Consider the following 19,975-nt stretch of genomic DNA (forward strand, 5'->3'; position numbering starts at 1 on the left):
AGATCATTTTTGTGAAAAAATATGATTTTTTATTTTTACCGCTCTGCATTATAAACTTCTGTGAAGCACTTGTTGGGTCAAAGTGCTCACCACACATCTAGATAAGTTCCTTAGGGGGTCTACTTTCCAAAATGGTGTCACTTGTGGGGGGTTTCAATGTTTAGGCACATCAGGGGCTCTCCAAATGCAACTTGGCGTCCCATCTCAATTCCAGTCAATTTTGCATTGAAAAGTCAAATGGCGCTCCTTTCCTTCCGAGCTCTGCCATGCGCCCAAACAGTGGATTACCCCCACATATGGGGTATCAGCGTACTCAGGACAAATTGTACAACAAATTTTGGGGTCTATTTTCTCCTGTTACCCTTGGTAAAATAAAACAAATTGGATCTGAAATAAATTTTGTGTGAAAAAAAGTTAAATGTTCATTTTTATTTAAACATTCCAAAAATTCCTGTGAAACACCTGAAGGGTTAATAAACTTCTTGAAAGTGGTTTTGATTACCTTGAGGGGTGCAGTTTTTAGAATGGTGTCACACTTGGGTATTTTCTATCATATAGACCCCTCAAAATGACTTCAAATGAGATGTGGTCCCTAAAAAAAAATGGTGTTGTAAAAATGAGAAATTGCTGGTCAACTTTTAACCCTTATAACTCCGTCACAAAAAAAAATTTTGGTTCCAAAATTGTGCTGATGTAAAGTAGACATGTGGGAAATGTTACTTATTAAGTATTTTGCATGACATATGTCTGTGATTTAAGGGCATAAAAATTAAAAGTTGGAAAATTGCAAAATTTTCAAAATTTTCGCCAAATATTCGTTTTTTTCACAAATAAACTCAAGTTATATCGAAGAAATTTTACCACTATCATGAAATACAATATGTCACGAGAAAACAATGTCAGAATCGCCAAGATCCGTTGAAGCGTTCCAGAGTTATAACCTCATAAAGGGACAGTGGTCAGAATTGTAAAAATTGGCCCGGTCATTAACGTGCAAACCACCCTTGGGGGTGAAGGGGTTAAAAAAAACCATTGGGGTGAAATTAAATGTTATGGTGACTGCGTCTGAGTTGAATTTTCATGCCACTTGGTGTGACCTCACACTGTTGGACTTGGAGTTCTCCTCTAATCTCTTTCAAAGTTCTGGGTTTTGTGGTTCCCCTTTGTATTATCCATCTCTTCAATTTGTGACCTTATTCCTCGTGTGGCTGCCTCCAGGGAAGACGGCTACAGCCCCAGAGACTTCACACTTCTGGATATGTGCAGCTGTAGTAACAGGAACATCCGGCTGTAGGAGACATCATATAGCCTTCACCTGAGACTTGTTTGTCTATAATGTTTTCCTAATCTCCTGAGACCACTCTCTTCTTAGCTTTCTTTGCCCCATGTTCTGTGTGGTAAACGCCATGACAACAAACAGCACAGTGACTACTTTTTACCCTGTAAATAGGCGACTGACTGATTACAAGTCTGCAGACACTTGTGATAACTACAGGACGCTGTGTAGTTTCACTTCTCCACATGGTCAAATTAATTTCAATCTTTTCTAGAGGAACCATCATTTTATTCCAGGTCATTTTTAATAGTTTTGTTTTCTTGAAAAGAGGCCTTTCATCAGTTTTTTATGTTGAATTGGACAAGCCATGTAATATGCGGAGCATATTTCTTTATAATTTTTATTTCGTCTCTCTGTTGTGAAGATACCAGCTATGAAATATTTGGCACCTAATGAGTTAACTTTAGTTAAATCCAAGTGAGTGTTATCAGACAGTTTTCACTAGGCGCAGTTACTTCTTCTCCCTGTGTAACGCTGACCAATCATATGCAGTTAGTAACATAGAACTGCAGGACGCGTGATGATGCCTGCATACGATTGATCAGTGTCATACTAGGAAAAGAAGTAAACGCACCACTGAAAACTATCTGAAAAAAAAAATTTGGTTTAACAGCGTGGTTGTTGAATCCTGGATCCCAACTCAAGCAGGTTTCTCCCAGCAGGTCATTTCCACCATGATCAGTGCTCGCAAGATGTCTTCCGCTCGCATCTTCCACAGCACCTGGAAAGCCTTCTTCTCTTGGTGCAGACTCCGCGGTCGTTCCCCTCTCGTTTTCTCCATTCCCTTCATTCTGGAATTTCTCCAGTCCGGCTTGGATTCCGGCCTGGCCCTCAGTTCCCTCAAGGGCCAGATTTCAGCGCTGTCGGTGTTGTTCCAGCATAAGATTGCTACTAACTCGCAAGTCAGGACCTTCATTCAAGGGGTCTCCCACGTGGTTCCCCCCTACAGAATGCCACTAGAGACCTGCGATCTCAACTTGGTCCTAAGCGTCCTTCAGGAACCTCCGTTTGAACCTCTGCAAGACGTCCCACTATCTCTTGGAAGGTGGCCTTCCTTGTGGCGATAACGTCTATCAGGTGCGTCTCGGAGTTGGCCGCACTTTCCTGCCGGGCGCCCTTCCTTTCCTTCCACCAGGACAAAGTAGTCTTACGCTCATCTCCCGCTTTTCTCCCTAAAGTGGTGTCATCTTTTCACCTCAATGAAGATATTATTCTTCCCTCCTTTTGCCCACAGCCAAAACATAGGGTCGAAAAGGCCCTTCACACTTTGGACGTGGTACGGGCTCTCAGGAGGTACGTCTCTACGACTGCCTCTTTCCGTAAATCGGATTCCCTCTTTATCCTCCATGAGGGTCACAGGAAGGGTTCAGCCACGTCTAAGGCTACGATAGCCAGATGGATCCGATCGGCTATCCAAAGAAGCTTATCGGGTCAGGGGCAGGCCCATCCCGGCGGGGGTTAGAGCTCACTCTACTCGGTCAGTTGGTGCTTCCTGGGCCATTCGGCACCAGGCGTCGGCGGAGCAGGTTTGCAAGGCCGCAACATGGTCTAGCCTGCATACTTTCACAAAGCACTACAACGTCCACACTCATTCTTCCGCGGATGCGGCCCTTGGCAGACGTATTCTGCAGGCGGCCGTTGTGCATTTATAGGTCAGATGGTACACAGTTATTTGGTTGTATTGTTACCCACCCAGGGACTGCTTTAGGACGTCCCATGGTCCTGTGTCCCCCAATGTGGCGAAGGAGAAATAGGGATTTTTGTGTGTACTCGCCGTAAAATCCTTTTCTCCGAGCCACTCATTGGGGGACACAGCACCCACCCCGTTAGCCTTACGGCTCGTTACCTTTTTGGTTCTTGAATTTTTCTCACATGTTATACTCTAATGTTATGTAGTATATTGATATTAATCTCCTCCTGCTTTTGCACTGAACTGGGTCTCTGGAAGCCAGAGGGTGTATATTGCAGGGGAGGAGCTAACCTTTTTTGTCTCAACTTAGTGTCAGCCTCCTAGTGACAGCAGCATAACACCCATGGTCCTGTGTCCCCCAATGAGTGGCTCGGAGAAAAGGATTTTACGGTGAGTACACAAAAATCCCTATTTTTTTATTGATAGATCGGGCGACTCTGAATGTGGCGACACCAAATGTGTGTAGATTTGATTTATTTTTTTTTAATTGATGTATTTTGAATGGGGCGAAAGGGGGCGATTTAAATATATATATATATATATATATATATATATATATATATATATATATATATATATATATATATGTATATATTTTTATTTTTTTCATATATTTTTTTAACTTTCTTTTTACTTTTGCCATGCTTCAATAGCCTCCATGGGAGGCTAGAAGCAGGCACAGCGCGATCGCCTCTGCTACATAGCAGCGATCTGCTGTTCGCTGCGATGTAGCAGAAAATCAGGTATGCTGTGAGCGCCGACCACAGGGTGGTGCTCACAGCTGCTGGGGATCAGTAACCATAGAGGTCTCAAGGACCTCTGGTTACCATTCTGCAGCATTGCCGACCTCCGATCATGTGACGGGGGTCGGCGATGCCATCATTTCCGGCCGCCCGGCCGGATGTGGTAGTTAAATGCCGCTGTCTGCGTTTGACAGCGGCATTTAACTAGTTAATAGGTGCGGGCAGATCGCAATTCTGCCCGCGCCTATTACGGGCACATGTCAGCTGTTCAAAACAGCTGACATGTCCCGGCTTTGATGCGGGCTAACCGCTGGTGCCCTCATCAAAGCGGGGCTTCTGACCTCGGACGTACTATCCCGCCGAGGTCAGAAAGGGGTTAAAAACGTCAGCTCGGCACACAAAAAATAAGCCTTCAGCCAACCTGAGATAACGAAAAATGGAGACGCTACGGGTATCGGAAAATGGCGCAATTTTTTATTTTTTTATTAAAGTTTTGAATTTTTTTTTACACCACTTAGATAAAAAATAACCTAGACATGTTAGGTGTCTATGAACTCGTAATGACCTGGAGAATCATAATAGCAGGTTAGTTTTAGCATTTAGTGTAGCTAGCAAAAAAGCCAATCAAAAAACCAAGTGTAAGATTGCACTTTTTTTTGCAATTTCACCGCACTTGGAATTTTTTTTCCCGTCTTCTAGTACAAGACATGGTAAAACCAATAGTGTCGTTCAAAAGTACAACTCGTCCCGCAAAAAAATAAGCCCTCACATGACCATATTGATGGAAAAATAAAAGTTGGCTCTGGGAAGGAGGGGAGCGAAAAACGAAAAAGGGCCGCGGCGGGAAGGGGTTAATCTTCAGGTCGGTCCTGGCCTTTTAATGCCATCCCAATGTTGTCAGATGTGGGTGTACGGAGCGGCCTCAGTAGCTGCGCCTGCTCCATACCCGGCAGATGCTGGTTATACAGCGGGGACTGGAGTCGGATCTGATCGCTGTTTAACACCGTACATGCTGCAGACAATCGCTGACCAGCATTTGAGCTGCACGTTCCTGACTGGGGGCGTCCAGGTGCAGAGCGGCCCCTCCGTGACACGGCTGCAGGGAGGCACTAGACGCCGTGTCCGCACCTCTGGGCTTTATAGGAGGCCGTGACGTTTGCTCTATACGGCAATACTGACAAGTTCTGGTCTCCGATGAAGAATATTAAGCAAAAAGCCACAATAGAAATCTACATTAAAAAAACATAAAATCTCTAACCTTCTGATCTGACCGCCTTTCCCGTCATTAACGATGAACACTAAAAAAATCCTATTTGTTATCGCCACATCCAGGAAAGTCCGATCTGTGAAAATCTAAAGTGATTAATTTCCTGCGTTAAAGTCTGTAAAGCAAAAAGAAGAAAAATCCAGAATTAATTGTCGTCTGTTCCCCAAAATGATAAACCCTCAGTCACATCTTCCAGTGGTTCCCACATCCCCTCGCCCACTGCTGGGATCACACACGTCCTCCACCTGCAGAGCTGACAGCGCCTGTTCTCTCCCCCCAGACTCCTGAAGATCATGGACATGAAGCAGATAGGACGCAACTACTACAACCCGAGCGACGCCACCGAAGTCCGAGCCCACCGGTAACCAGCAGAGCAGGGTTTACATGGGACTGACCATGCTGTACCCATGGGAGCATGTAATGTATGTACACAGTGACTGCACCAGCAGAATAGTGAGTGCAGCTCTGGGGTATAATACAGGATGTAACTCAGGATCAGTGATGTAATGTATGTACACAGTGACTACAGCAGAATAGTGAGGGCAGCTCTGGTGTATGTATGTACACAGTGACTGCACCAGCAGAATAGTGAGTGCAGCTCTGGGGTATAATACAGGAGGTAACTCAGGATCAGTAATGTAATGTATGTACACAGTGACTGCACCAGCAGAATAGTGAGTGTAGCTCTGGGGTATAATACAGGATGTAACTCGGGATCAGTAATGTAATGTATGTACACGGTGACTGCACCAGCAGAATAGTGAGTGCAGCTCTGGAGGATAAGTAATGTATGTAGGCACAGAATCCTCCTGCTCTTTGCTGGCTCCCTGCTGTTGCCTGTAGGTGTCTGTACACACTGATGCTGTTACTTTTCTCCTCCATCTTCACCCTCCGTCCTGTCTCCTCTCCCATCAGACTCTCCATCTGGCCGGGGTTTTCCACCTCCATCCTCCAGTATGAGTCCAGCATCATGTTGAGCATTGATGTCAGCCATAAAGTCCTCAGGAACGAGACTGTGCACGACATCATGAGCAGCCTGTACTCCTCGTGTGGCCCTCAGAGGTTCCAGGACGCCTGCTGCAAGGAGCTGATCGGACAGATCGTCCTCACCAAGTAAGGCCTCTTTCACACTTCCGTCTTTTCTCTCCCGTCGAAATCCGTTGATTTTTGAAAAAATACAGGATCCAGCAAATTTTTCTACTGGATCCTGTTTTTTCCCATAGATTTGTATTAGCGACGAATTGTGATGGATGGCCATCCGTTTCATCCGTCGTGCACTCGATCCGTCGGTAAATCGTTGTCCGTTGAGCGGAGAAAACATTCAGAGGAACGTTTTTTCTGCACGTCGTAATATCAGGTCCTGCACTGTCCGGCGTTGGCTATAATGGAAGCCTATGGGTGCAGGATCCGTCACTGACTGTGAAAAGCAGGAATCCAGCGACGGTGCCGTCTTTTGAAACTGAGCATGCGCGGAAGAATTTCCAGTCAGGGAAATTCTCTCTCTCTCTCTCTCGTTCGCTCTCTTTCTTTTTATTATTGATGCTGCCTATGCAGAGGTCATTGCACGCAAGGCATTATTGGGAACGCCAGCTGCCGGGAGCATCGCAAGCATCCTTAACGCTGCGTGGGATGCCGGAAGGTGAGAATATTACGATTTTTTTTTTCCCCCAATTTATTTTTAATTATTTTTAACCTAGGTTTTGTTTATGCGTTTTTTGCAGCGGAAAACCGCTGCGAAGACGCATACACAACAAGTGCGCATAGCCTCGACTGGTCCGTCAGGAAAAACAGGCCCAGTGCACCCGTTATATACAATCTGCACAGGATCCGTCATTTCAACATATTGACGGATCCTGTGCAGATTGCAAAAACGGAAGCATGAAAGAAGCCTAAGAGCCGCCATGTGCCTCGTACTCGGCCGCTCAGTTGGCACCGGCGCCTCTAGAAGGAAATGGATCACCTGGGTACATTCTATTCCTTCACTTTTGGAACCAAATTTATGTAATTGACTCTTAATGATCAGCAGTTTTCATTTGTGTTTAATTTTTCTTCTCAAAGATCCATAACTTTTTATTTTTTTATTTTTTTTACTTTCACTATCGCCATATTACATCTTGTTGTTTTGCGGGACGAGTTGTAGTTTTTAATTACACCATTAATTTTACACTATAATATGCTGAAAAACAAAGTGTCATGACTTTAAAAAAAAAAAAATTCTGCGTTTTTTTTTTTCTTATTGATGGTGTTCGTCGTATTAAAAAAATGACCCAATAACATTCTCCTTATTTGTACAGCTACAGCAATGCTAAACTTGTCTTTTTTAAGTAGGTAAAAAAAATATTTGAACTTTGTTTAAAAAAATAAAATTAAATTGACCATTTTCTGAGTCCTTTAATTTTTTTTTTCTTCTATCCATGGAGCGGTGTGAGTCTTTGATTTTTGTGTGGCGAGCTGTAGTTTTTGTCGATGCCACTTTGAGGTACATACAATGGTTTCTTCACATATTGTATTTTTAGGAAACTTGGATCTACTAAAAATCAGCAGTTCTGCCATTATTTTCTTTTACTTTACAGCGTTAAATCATTTTATTTTTTTTATTCCTTCTTTTGTTACTGGTGATGATACTGAATATGATCTTATTTTATTTTTTAAAATTCTGTATTTTTGACCTAAGAAAACGTGATCATATTAGATTTTTTTTTTTAAGAATATTTTTAATATATATATATATATATATATTATTTTTAATTTCTGCTAAAGAGCGTGAAATTGCGATTTGTTTGATGACTTATTCTTTACTGAATTCTTAATTTCACTGATCAACGCTGCTTTTTGTGCAGGTACAACAATAAAACCTACCGTATAGACGAGATCGCCTGGAACATGACTCCAGCGTCCACCTTCAAGAAGGCAGACGGAAGCGAGATCAGCTTTGTGGACTACTATAAGAACGTAAGACCTGCTGGGAATAATGAGAACTGGGAGCCTTGAGTGCGAAACCTCAGGAAACCTGTTTTGGTTTTTTTTCTTTTTTAATTTCGTTGTTAAATATAATTGAGAAAAAAATTCTTTAAAAAAACCCTTGGATTGTCCACCACTCGTATTGCTGATTTATCCTTGGAGTTGGTGGACACCTGACACCAACAACGATTTGCTGTTTTCAGCTCCTGTTGCGACTGTGTACAAAGAAAGATTTTGGATACTTGTCGTAAAATCTGTTTCTTGGAACCTTCTTTTGGGGACACAGGAAACCATGAGTGTAAGCTGCTGACACTGTGCAGAATAAAGCTTACTCCTCCCCAGCAGTATATACCCACCATCTGGGAGAGAACCAACCAGTTTGGGAGAAAACTGGGGAAAGGGGTTAAAGTAGATTACCCTAAATGTAACCCACAATGGCTCAAACAGGGAGCGGGTGTCGTGTCCCCCAATGAAGGCTCAGAGAAAAAGATTTTACGGAAAGTACCCAAAATCTTCTTTTCTCTATTGCGTCATTGGGGGACACTGTAAACCATAGGATATCATAAAGCAGTCCTTAGTGTGGGAAGAGAGACAGGTACTCAAAAATGTAAGGTTGGTCCACTGCTGCAGGAGGGACGTCCCTAATCCAGATTGGTGATCGCTAAAGAATAGACGAGAACCGTGTAGCACTAGGAGAAGGTGTGGACTGAAGACGAAGAAGCGATCTAACAGCCCGTGAAACTCCCACTGTTGTGATCCTAAGTGGAATAGGTCTTTACCTCACTCTGTTCCTGGCAAGATCCTGATTGAAAATAGACGATGGGAGGAAAAAAGTATGAAATGCCTAGAGAAGGAAGGGAGGTAACGGCTTTACAAGGAAGGAGTGCAACCAGGCTCAGGACCCTTTGCAACCAGACATATAATAATAATTTTATTTTAATATAGCGCTAACATATTCCGCAGCGCTTTACAGTTTACACACCGTTTCATCGCTGTCCCCGATGGGGCTCACAATCTAAATTCCCTATCAGTATGTCTTTGGAATGTGGGAGGAAACCAGAGAACCCGGAGGAAACCCACGCAAACAGGGAGAGAACATACAAACTCCTTGCAGATGTTGTCCTTGGTGGGATTGAATCCAGAACCCCAGTGCTGCAAGGCTGCAGTGCTAACCACTGACCCACCGTGCTGCTCTGGCGGGAAAACGGTGGACGCCTTGCTATGATTTAGTTAAACACCCTGGTTGGAGAGACCCAGCGGCCTTATAGTCTGCTGCCTCTGTGTCCTGATGCAAACTAAGGGGCTGAGAAATCTGGAGGATGAAGAAGGGCCCATGAGATGAGCAGGACTGAGAAAAGGAACATTGAGTTCAGTTGAAAGAACACCAGATTGTCTTGTTTAGTGTTCCGCTCTGGATATAAGTCACGGCTCATGCGGATAAGGTGGACCCTGAACTTCGAAGGGTTGGTCGAAGGGAAGATTCTTGGTCTTTAAAAGTGTCCCTGGGCTGTAAGCTCCTCGTATACAGCTCTGCAAGCTGAGTAAAAGTATCCATGGACACAGCCTACCACCAATAGGCAAAGTGATTGGCTCCTCCCGGTCAGATTTGCTTCACCCAAGGGAGTAGAAAGTAAGGTACGATCTGGGGACGGCCCATCGTGTTCCTTACAATGAAAGGCAAGAGTTGTTTCAATGTCAACTGAATTTGGTGAACACGCTGAAGAAGAGGGGAAGAGGCAGGGAGATGGACACCGAAGAGGCAATATCACTAGAAGGACCGAAGACTCTTCTCCATGGGCGCCAAGGTCTTTCCATGGTAAAATTCCACACACAGGTGAAATAGGCGTGATAACGTCTACAAGGGAGCAGTAACGACCGCTCATCTGAAGGGAAGGCTCTGAAGAGAAGATCCTTCCCTGTCTCTGGAGATGGAAACTACTGGTCACGTTGTAAGCAGAAAAGAACCAGCTTAAGGACGAGCTCTCACGTCCTGATAGGCAAAGTTCTCTCACCGAATGAGATTCATCAAGAGACACAGCCTTAATGAGGTCCTTGCCTAGTATGGTGGGCCCAGGCTGCGGCATCAGATGCTTCATCTTGAAGCATATGGAAACAGTCGGTCCGTCACAGTACGAGATAGGTGACGGCCCTGGAAGGATGGAAAAAGGCGAATACCTGAATGCAGGAATGTGAAACCAGAGATACAGTTGTGCTCAGAAGTTTACACACCCAGCAGAATTTTTGATTTATTAGCCTTTTTACAGAGAATATGAATGATAACACCACAACATTTCCTCCACTCATGGCTCGTGGTTGGTGAAGCCATTTATTGTCAGACTACTGTGTTTTCTCTTTTTAAATCATAATGACAACACAAAACATCCACATGACCCTGATCAAAAGTTCACATACCCCATTTCTTATTACTGTGTGTTGTCCCCTCTAACATCAATGACAGCTTGAAGTCTTTTGTGGTAGTTGTGGATGAGGTTCTTTATTTTCTCAGATGGTAAAGCTGCTCACTCTTCTTGGCAAAAAGCCTCCAGTTCCTGTAAATGGATGATGAGGGAGCAGAGGGGATCCAGACGTGGAGCTGGATTGTGCTCGCTTCCTGGACCTATGTGAGGTCTGTCATGACTGCTTGCTTCTGAAACATGTAGGGAAATGATCAGAGCTGCAGGGACGGAGGATTAATCAGTCAGATGTGTGGAGACCTCTGCCAACGACTAAGATGCCTTGGTCAGGTCTCTACTACGAGAGATCGGGAGGAAACCTACTTGGAGGAGGGGGTACGCTTTTATCCCTGGCAGTGGGGGGTTCCTGAGAGACTTTCATGTTTGGGTTCCTGCAGTCAATGCAAGGACCAATTCCATAAAGACACTAATAGGCCGGCGTCACACTAGCGAGTTTTACAGACGTATGAGAGGTGCAGAAAATACGGATTGCATACGGTACAATGATTCTCTATGGCCCAGCTCCTATCTGCCGTATTTTACTGATCCGTATTATACGGTCTTGTACGGCCGTAGAAAATCGCAGCATGCTGCGTTTGTCACCGTATTGCGCGAAAAAATCGCCAATGAAAATCTATGGGGGCGAGAAAATTACTGATTACACACGGACCATGCATGTGACTTGCGAGAAATACGCAGCGATGTTCTATAGAAAAGCCGGTAATTCAGTGCAGTGTACAGTACAATCACACTGACAGAATAGAATAGGTAGAATAAATGTGTACACATAGAATAGGTGTGTGTGTGTGTGTGTGTGTATATGTATATGTGTATATATATATATATATACAGGGTGGAGCGCGGTAATTTGCTTTTTTGCACTGCATGCTGTGGCGGCACTGTCGGTCGAAGAGAGGGGAGAGTGGGTGTGGCTTACAGTGGCTGATGGGAGATTTGTATTCCTCCGCCTTTCAGTTGCCATCATGCAGTGGACACGTGAGGAGAGGTCATTTTGTGTTGAAGCGTATTTTTCAAATGCCCACTCGATCATTGCAGTGCAGCGTGCTTTTCGTTTACAATTCGCTGTTCCTCCACGCGGACGTGTTCCTGGACGGCAATCAATTGTAAATTGGGTGAATGCATTCAGAACAGCAGGGAATGTGTCATGTGTATGAAGGGGACCTGAGAGAAGGATTACAACACCACAAAACATCGAGAGAGTTAGAGCAGCAGTACTGCAATCTCCGAAACGCTCTGCTCAGAAGCAATCATTTGCTCTTGGCATTTCAAGACGTTCTCTCCACCGGATTCTTCATGATGAACTGAATTTTCACCCGTATAAAATGTGCGTGGTCCAACAATTGTCAGCACGGGACTATTTGACACGGCGGACCTCTTGTGAAGACATGTTAGCAACGATACCCCGTGACGCAATTGTGTTTTTTTCTGATGAGGCACATTTTCACCTCAGTGGGTGTGTAAACAAACAAAATATGCGTTACTGGAGTGAAACAAACCCCAGAGAAGTTCACGAGAGACCTCTGCATTCGGACCGCGTCACTGTGTGGTGCGCCATATCACGAGTAGGCATCATTGGTCTTTACTTTTTTCAGGATAACGGTCGTGCCATAACTGTGAACTCCGAACGGTACTTGTCTATGATACAGGATTATTTTCAGCCGGCTCTTGGGGCAATGGAACTAGAGGATACATGGTTCCAACAGGATGGTGCCACTGCACACACAGCGAGGGTTACCATGAATTGTTTGAGGCAAATGTTTCCTGGACGGCTTATCTCTTTGAGGGGAGATGTGAACTGGCCAGCACGCTCACCAGATTTAGCCCCATGCGATTTTTTCCTTTGGGGTTACCTGAAGTCTAAGGTGTATATCAACCGTCCCAACACCTTGGAAGACCTAAGGAACAATATTGAAGCTGAAATTGGCAGAATACCAGTGGATATGCTTGTTAGAGTTCATGAAAACTTCAGAAAACGTATGCAGCAGTGTGTGGATAGCGAAGGTCGACATTTGCCAGATACACTGTTTAAAACCATGTAATTTAAAAATTCCATTACTGTTCAGTATAATTAAAATATAAAATACATTTTTCTAATGATCATAATTTTTTTATTTCATTCCCAAATCAGCAAATTACCGCGCTCCACCCTGTATATATATATTAGATTGTGGCCCGATTCTAACGCATCGGGTATTCTAGAATATGCATGTCCCCTTAGTATATGGACAATGATGATTCCAGAATTCGCGGCAGACTGTGCCCGTCGCTGATTGGTCGAGGAAACCTTTGACATCGTCGCCATGGCAACCATTATGACATCTATGTCAATACTGTGCCCGTCGCTGATTGGTCGAGGCAAATTCGCGGCAGACTGTGCCCCTTGCTGATTGGTCGAGGCAACCTTTATGACATCATCGTCGCCATGCTGTGCCCGTCGCTGATTGGTCGAGGCCTGGCTAATCAGAGACGCGGGATTTCCAGGACAGACGGAAAAACCCTTAGACAAAAAAAAAATATATATAAAAATATATTATAATATATATATATATATATATATATATATATATATATAATATATTTTTATATATATATATTTTTTTTTACTTCAGCGCTAGATAGCATAAAAGCCGGTAATTCAATTGTCGGCTTTTGCTATCTCCTTCCCAAACCCGACAGGATATGAGACGTGGTTTACATACAGTATACCATCTCATATCCCTTATTTTATTACATATTCCTCATTAGCAATGTTCCAAGTGTCCGTGTGTACAATTTGGTGTGTCTAGCTATTAAATTAGAGTGTTAAATCGTGGAAAAAATTGGAATAGGCTCCCGCGCAATTTTCTCCGCCAGAGTGGTAAAGCCAGTGACTGAGGGCAGATATTAATAGCCTAGAGAAAGTCCATGGTTATTGCCCCCCCCGGCTACAAACATCTGCCCCCAGCCACCCCAGAAAAGGCACATCTGGAAGATGCTCCTATTCTGGCACTTGGCCTCTCTTCCCACTCCCCTGTAGCGATGGGATATGGGGTAATGAAGGGTTAATGTCACCTTGCTATTAAGACAGATTAATATTGGAGAGGCGTCAATTATGACACCTATCCTTTATTAATCCAATAGTATGAAATGGTTAATAAAACACACACATTATTACCAAGTCCTTTAATGAAATAAAGACACAGGGTGTTGTAATATTTTATTAGACTCTTAATCCACCTGAAGACCCTCGTTCTGTAACCCTGTCACTGGCTTTACCACTCTGGCGGAGAAAATTGCGCGGGAGCCCACGCCAATGTTTTCCGTGATTTAACCCTTTATTTTACCAGCTACAGCGCCCAAATTTTGCACATACACACTACTAACAGTAGTAGTGTGGAATATCCCCCAAAAAAGGATATGAGATGGTTTACTGTATGTAAACCATCTCTCATATCATGTCGGGTTTGTGAAGGAGAAAGGAAAAGCCGGCAATTGTGTGTGCGTGCGTGCACACACACACACACACACACACACACACACACACACACATATACACATATATATTGCCCAGTGACGTAGTATACAGCACAGAGCCGCGTAGTATATTGCCCAGCTACGTAGTATATTGCCCAGCCACGTATGTCACAGGTTAACAAATAAACATATACTCACCTTCCGATCCGAGGGCCCCTTGTAGTTCTAACATACTCACCATACTTGCAGTTCTGTCGTCTGTGCGCGGTACAGGCGGCAGCTTCCGGTCCCAGAGTGTGAAGACGTCGCGGACACATGTCCGTGACGTCATGGCAGGTCCTTCTGGCATACGATCCCTGCTACCGGAACCTGCCGCTTGCACACAGCGGTTACCGGAGGGTGGCGAGGAACGGGAAAGGCGGCGGAAGGGGAGTATACAATGATTTTTTTTTTTGATTTTTTTTTTTTTAAATTTTTAACATTAGATCCTTTTACTATTGACGCTGCATAGGCTGCGTCAATAGTAAAAACGTGGTCACACAGGGTTTATAGCGGCAGTAACGGAGGGAGTTACCTGCGGCATAACGCGGTCCGTTACCGCTGGCATTAACCCTGTGTGGCCGCGACTGCGGGGAGTATGGAGCGGGCGCCGGGCACTGACTGCAGGGGAGTAGGGAGGGACTAATTGGACTGTGCCCGTCGCTGATTGGTCGCGGCAGCCATGACAGGCAGCTGGCGAGACCAATCAGCTAATGAATAACCGTGACGGAAGTTGAGGACAGACAGACAGAAGTACCCCTTAGACAATATATATATATATATATATATATATATATATATATATATATATATATATATATATATATATATATATATATATAGTACAGACCAAAAGTTTGGACACACCTTCTCATTTAAAGATTTTTCTATATTTTCATGACTGAAAATTGTACATTCACACTGAAGGCATCAAAACTATGAATTATCACATGTGGAATTATATACTTAACAAAAAGTGTGAAACAACTGAAATTGTCTTATATTCTAGGTTCTTCAAAGTAGCCACCTTTTGCTTTGATGACTGCTTTGCACACTCTTGGCATTCTCTTGATGAGCTTCAAGAGGTAGTCACCAGGAATGGTTTTCACATCACAGGTGTGCTCTGTCAGGTTTAATAAGTGGGATTTCTTGCCTCATAAATGGGGTTGGGACCATCAGTTGTGTTGTGCAGAAGTCTGGTGGATACACAGCTGATAGTCCTACTGAATAGACTGTTAGAATTTGGCAAGAAAAAAGCAGCTAAGTAAAGAAAAACGAGTGGCCATCATTACTTTAAGAAATGAAGGTCAGTCAGTCTGAAAAATTGGGAAAACTTTGAACGTGTCCCCAAGTGCAGTGGCAAAAACCATCAAGCGCTACAAAGAAACTGGCTCACATGAGGACCGCCCCAGGAAAGGAAGACCGAGAGTCACCTCTGCTTCTGAGGATAAGTTTATCCGAGTCACCAGCCTCAGAAATCGCAGGTTAACAACAGCTCAGATTAGAGACCAGGTCAATGCCACACAGAGTTCTAGCAGCAAACACATATCTACAACAACTGTTAAGAGGAGACTTTGTGCAGCAGGCCTTCATGGTAAAATAGCTGCTAGGAAACCACTGGTAGGGACAGGCAACAAGCAGAAGAGACTTGTTTGGGCTAAAGAACACAAGGAATGGACATTAGACCAGTGGAAATCTGTGCTTTGGTCTGATGAGTCCAAATTTGAGATCTTTGGTTCCAACCACCGTGTCTTTGTGTGATGCAGAAAAGGTGAACGGATGGACTCTACATGCCTGGTTCCCACCGTGAAGCATGGAGGAGGAGGTGTGATGGTGTGGGGGGGCTTTGCTGGTGACACTGTTGGGGATTTATTCAAAATTGAAGGCATACTGAACCAGCATGGCTACCACAGCATCTTGCAGCGGCATGCTATTCCATCCGGTTTGCGTTTAGTTGGACCATCATTTATTTTTCAACAGGACAATGACCCAAAACACACCTCCAGGATGTGTAAGGGCTATTTGACCAAGAAGGAGAGTGGTGGGGTGCTACGCCAGATGACCTGGCCTTCAGTCGCCAGACCTGAACCCAATGGTTTGGGGTCAGCTGGACCACAGAGTGAAGGCAAAAGGGCCAACAAGTGCTAAGCATCTCTGGGAACTCCTTCAAGATTGTTGGAAGACCATTTCCGGTGACAACCTCCTTAAGCTCATCAAGAGAATGCCAAAAGTGTGCAAATCAGTCATCAAAGCAAAAGGTGGCTACTTTGAAGAACCTAGAATTTAAGACACATTTTCAGTTGTTTCACACTTTTTTGTTAAGTATATAATTCCACACGTGTTAACTCATAGTTTTGATGCCTTCAATGTGAATTTACAATTTTCATAGTCATGAAAATACAGAAAAATCTTTAAGTGAGAAGATGTGTCCAAACTTTTGGTCTGTAATGTATGTGTGTGTGTATATATGTATATATATGTATATATATATATCTATATGTGTATGTATATGTATGTATGTTTTAATGAACATTTGAGCCCATAAATCCATTAGATGTCGGTTTTGCAAGCCTGCAAGAAAATATCGCAGTACGGATGCCATACGGATTACATACGGAGGATGCCATGCGCAAAATACACTGCCACACCCTGCCTACGGATGACATACGGATCACTATTTTTGGAACATTTCTGCGTATTACGGCCTTAAAAAACGGACCGTATCTTCATACGCTGAGTGTGACGCTGGCCATAGTCTTAGTGTGAGGGGAGACATAAACTTAACCCATAAACTCCCTGGGGAGACATGTCCTGTAGTCTCTATGGTATGGGAATGATATGTCCATTAACTCTATGGTGTTGGAAAGAGATGTTTTGTGGCCATTGTCGTGAGTCCGCGCTGGAGAGACAGTGAAAACTTCCGTGATTAGCTGGAAAAAAAAAGACACGAGGAAGTTTCCGCCACTCTGGCTAACGTGTGTGCCCTAATCGTAGAATGGAACTAGTCTGAAGCTGGGGCCTAAATGTGGAAATTGCTTTGTCGGACAAAAATAAACGGGGCGCTATCTTGAAGGGAAAAAAAAAGGCCGAGAAGGGACGGTAATAAACTGGGGCGCTATCCAGCAGTAGGGCACCTGTGCCACATCTTTTATCAACATTTTCCTTTGATCCTGTGGAGCCCTCGCCGCCATGAAGTGACTGGAAGGGAGAGGTAACTGGTTCCAGATGTAGTCCCGACTCCTACTTCATAGTTTTGAAGACTGCATCAGGAATTCCTGGGTGAGGGGGTCGCTGGAATGGGTACGTCTTCCCTCCCACACAGTCATGGTCCCAGAAGGTGCCAACCATGGATGATGGGAGGGACGCTAGGGGGGGACACTGGGGCCGAAAGGCAGGACACTCCACCACGAGCCGCCCCGAGACACTTGTGAAGTGTTACAGGGAATAGGGTCTCGCCTCTCAGACTAGAGCGGGGACGATGTGGATGCCGCCACACTGTTCTATCTGTCCCTTAGTTGGGAAAACTGTGAGAATTTACACACTGTTACAAGGTGTATCTGAAAGAAAAAGGGAAACTGTTAGTAAAACAAAAGATGGTAGAGACTGGTCTGAACATGGACCCGTGTCTGACTTCCTTGGACACTAACCAAAACTGGTTAGTTCTCTGGGTGGGTGTAGCCTGATGGGGAGGAGTTGGCCTTTTTTCTGCCTAGTGGCAGCAGCATACACCCATGCTTTCCTGTGTCTCCCAATAAAGGAGTCACGACCCAACATTTTATCTTAATTAACCAGACCTTTATTTCTCCTTCACCTCATTGGGGGACACAGACCGTGGGTGTTATGCTGCTGCCACTATGAGGACACTAAGTTGAAACAAAGAGTTCTCTCCTCCCCTGCAGTATACACCCTCCTGCTGGCTCCCAGAGAACCAGTTCTTGCTTAGTGTCTGTAGGAGGCACTTGGGTCTGGTTCAGACCCCAACGTTCTTATTTAATTTTTACTTTTCTGTAACCTTTTATTTTTGAATTAACGGAGTGAAGGGGGTAACGGTTCCTTTCAAGGCTCCGATCTCCCCCGAATCAACAGGCGAGAATGCGGAGAGTTCCTCCCCGTACCCTCTCCTGCGACGTGGGGTGCCTGAGCTCACTGCAGAGGTGACGGTTCCTTCACGGTCCTGATCTCCCCACACAAGCAAAAGGCTAGCACATAGTGTCGCCTCTATCTATCCTCTCCTGGAGCCAGGCCTAATGCCGGACATTCTGCCCTGTTCCATGGACAACAGAGGGCCCACTATGGCATCCGTGCAGCCCCCACTGCATCACCACTGATTGAAAGCGGATGATGCAAGGAGGCAGAAAGTCCCTCTCCACCCCCCTGACTATGGGGGGTGGGGGGGGGATCCAAAGACCAGCCACAATGCAACAGGTCTGCACCAGCTCTGCTACATCACCTCAAAATGTGAGAATGACTGCGGCTGGCACCATCTGGTCGCAGAGACGGGGTCCTGGTCCCTGGGGGAGCGGTGTCACGGCGTCCAGCGGCGTTTTACACCACTTTATTCATCTGTTTGCGCCGTGGGCAGCGTTCATTTCTGGCAGGCTTCACAAATTTAGTCCCCAGCTTCTAGTTGGCCTAGGCCGTGTTTTTCATGGCTCCGCCCACCGCAGCCGGCGCTACCCACACTTCTGACGCTTCTCGTCCTAAACGTGAGGCGCCCCTCCTGCTCTCGGCGGCCATCTTTCTACACCTCAGGAACGGAGCCGGCCTTCTGACAGCGGTGACAGTAACAGCAGAGCTGACAGAAGCGCTGCGAGCCGTGAGGACACCGACACCTTCCCTGGGGACACAAGAGCAGGTCCCGGGTAAGCTGAATCCTCCGGAACTGACAGCTTAACACCTGAGGTAACGCGCCGTCGCAAAAATTTAGTCCCCGGCTTCGTCCGAGGTGTAAGTCCCTCTCTACCTCCCTATTAAAAGGATGGTGGATTGAGGGTGACCCCTTTCTCCCTGTACCATGGTCCTAGACCAGCAGCGGCACTGGACAGGCGGTCTGCGGCGACGCTGGCAGGGGGGGGGGGCTTACTCTGGCAGCGAGGACGCATTTCTGGGGCCGACTGACAGGGGCGACAGTTTGGCGTCCGTGAGGTCTGTTTCTCGCTCTCCCTCACTAGTGATTTGCAGAACAAGACTCTGAGTTTGAGTTGGATGTTTTCCCGGATCTGCACTCACCAGAGTTCCAGAAAATGAGGGACTCTCTTATTGAGCCCGTCAATCAGACTCTAAAGGTTGACGAGGATTGCGGTTCTGTCCCAGAACACACAATGCCCTTCAAGAGGACTAATCGCTCTCATAACAGCGTTTACCATTCACCCGGAGGTCTGGGTTATACTTAACCAGCGCTGAGAGCAACGTGTTAAACATCTGAAGGGTCAGCACCCTCTTGAGGCGTGGTACGCCCCTGTTTTGATCTGTGGAAAGATTGAGCTGAATCTCCTGCGGTGAACCCACTAGTATTCGTTTCGGTATTCAGAATCCTATCCTGGCCGGATGGATCATCACCCACAGACTGTCAGAGACTGACTCGCTCCGTCTTTAAGACCTCTGGTTCAGCACTATCCATCGTATGCCGCGGCAGGGGTAGCTAAAGCCATGGTATCCTGGTCGCCTTTTTGGAGGCAGTGCAGCGCAGCTAGCCATCAGCGGCGGATGCCATCACGTTCAGAAGGTGTTTCTTTTTTTATGGCTCATTGAATAGAAAACGGACTCTGTGTGCAAAAAAAAATCCTTTTTCGGACACCATAGATTTACGAGGGGCTCAAGGTGTTCTACTCTAATCTGTTTGACGTTCACTCAGTACTTTGGCTGCATGGGGTCCTGGGATCAAAATCCCACCTTAGTTTATCGGACCTGCAGCACCATTGGGCAACAGCCCTGGGTAAGTGCTCTAACCCTGAGGCACGGTTTTTTTTTTTCCTGCAAAGGATTCATGAGATTAACAGGTCATGAGGTATT

At 45.3% G+C, this 19,975-nt stretch overlaps 1 protein-coding gene across 1 annotated transcript in view; it reads left to right on the forward strand.

Annotated features, from left to right (window-relative positions):
• The window catches only part of LOC143786201 (piwi-like protein 1), a 104,614-nt gene that overhangs the window by 21,820 nt on the left and 62,819 nt on the right, over window positions 1–19,975 (forward strand). The window contains exons 2-4 of the mRNA XM_077275489.1: window positions 5,317–5,397; window positions 5,952–6,149; window positions 7,877–7,988. Coding sequence (XP_077131604.1) covers window positions 5,317–5,397; window positions 5,952–6,149; window positions 7,877–7,988 — 391 coding nt within the window. The remainder of the gene's footprint in view (window positions 1–5,316; window positions 5,398–5,951; window positions 6,150–7,876; window positions 7,989–19,975) is intronic.

The sequence above is a fragment of the Ranitomeya variabilis genome, chromosome 7 (assembly GCF_051348905.1).
Source record: "Ranitomeya variabilis isolate aRanVar5 chromosome 7, aRanVar5.hap1, whole genome shotgun sequence".
Classification (NCBI taxonomy): domain Eukaryota; kingdom Metazoa; phylum Chordata; class Amphibia; order Anura; family Dendrobatidae; genus Ranitomeya; species Ranitomeya variabilis.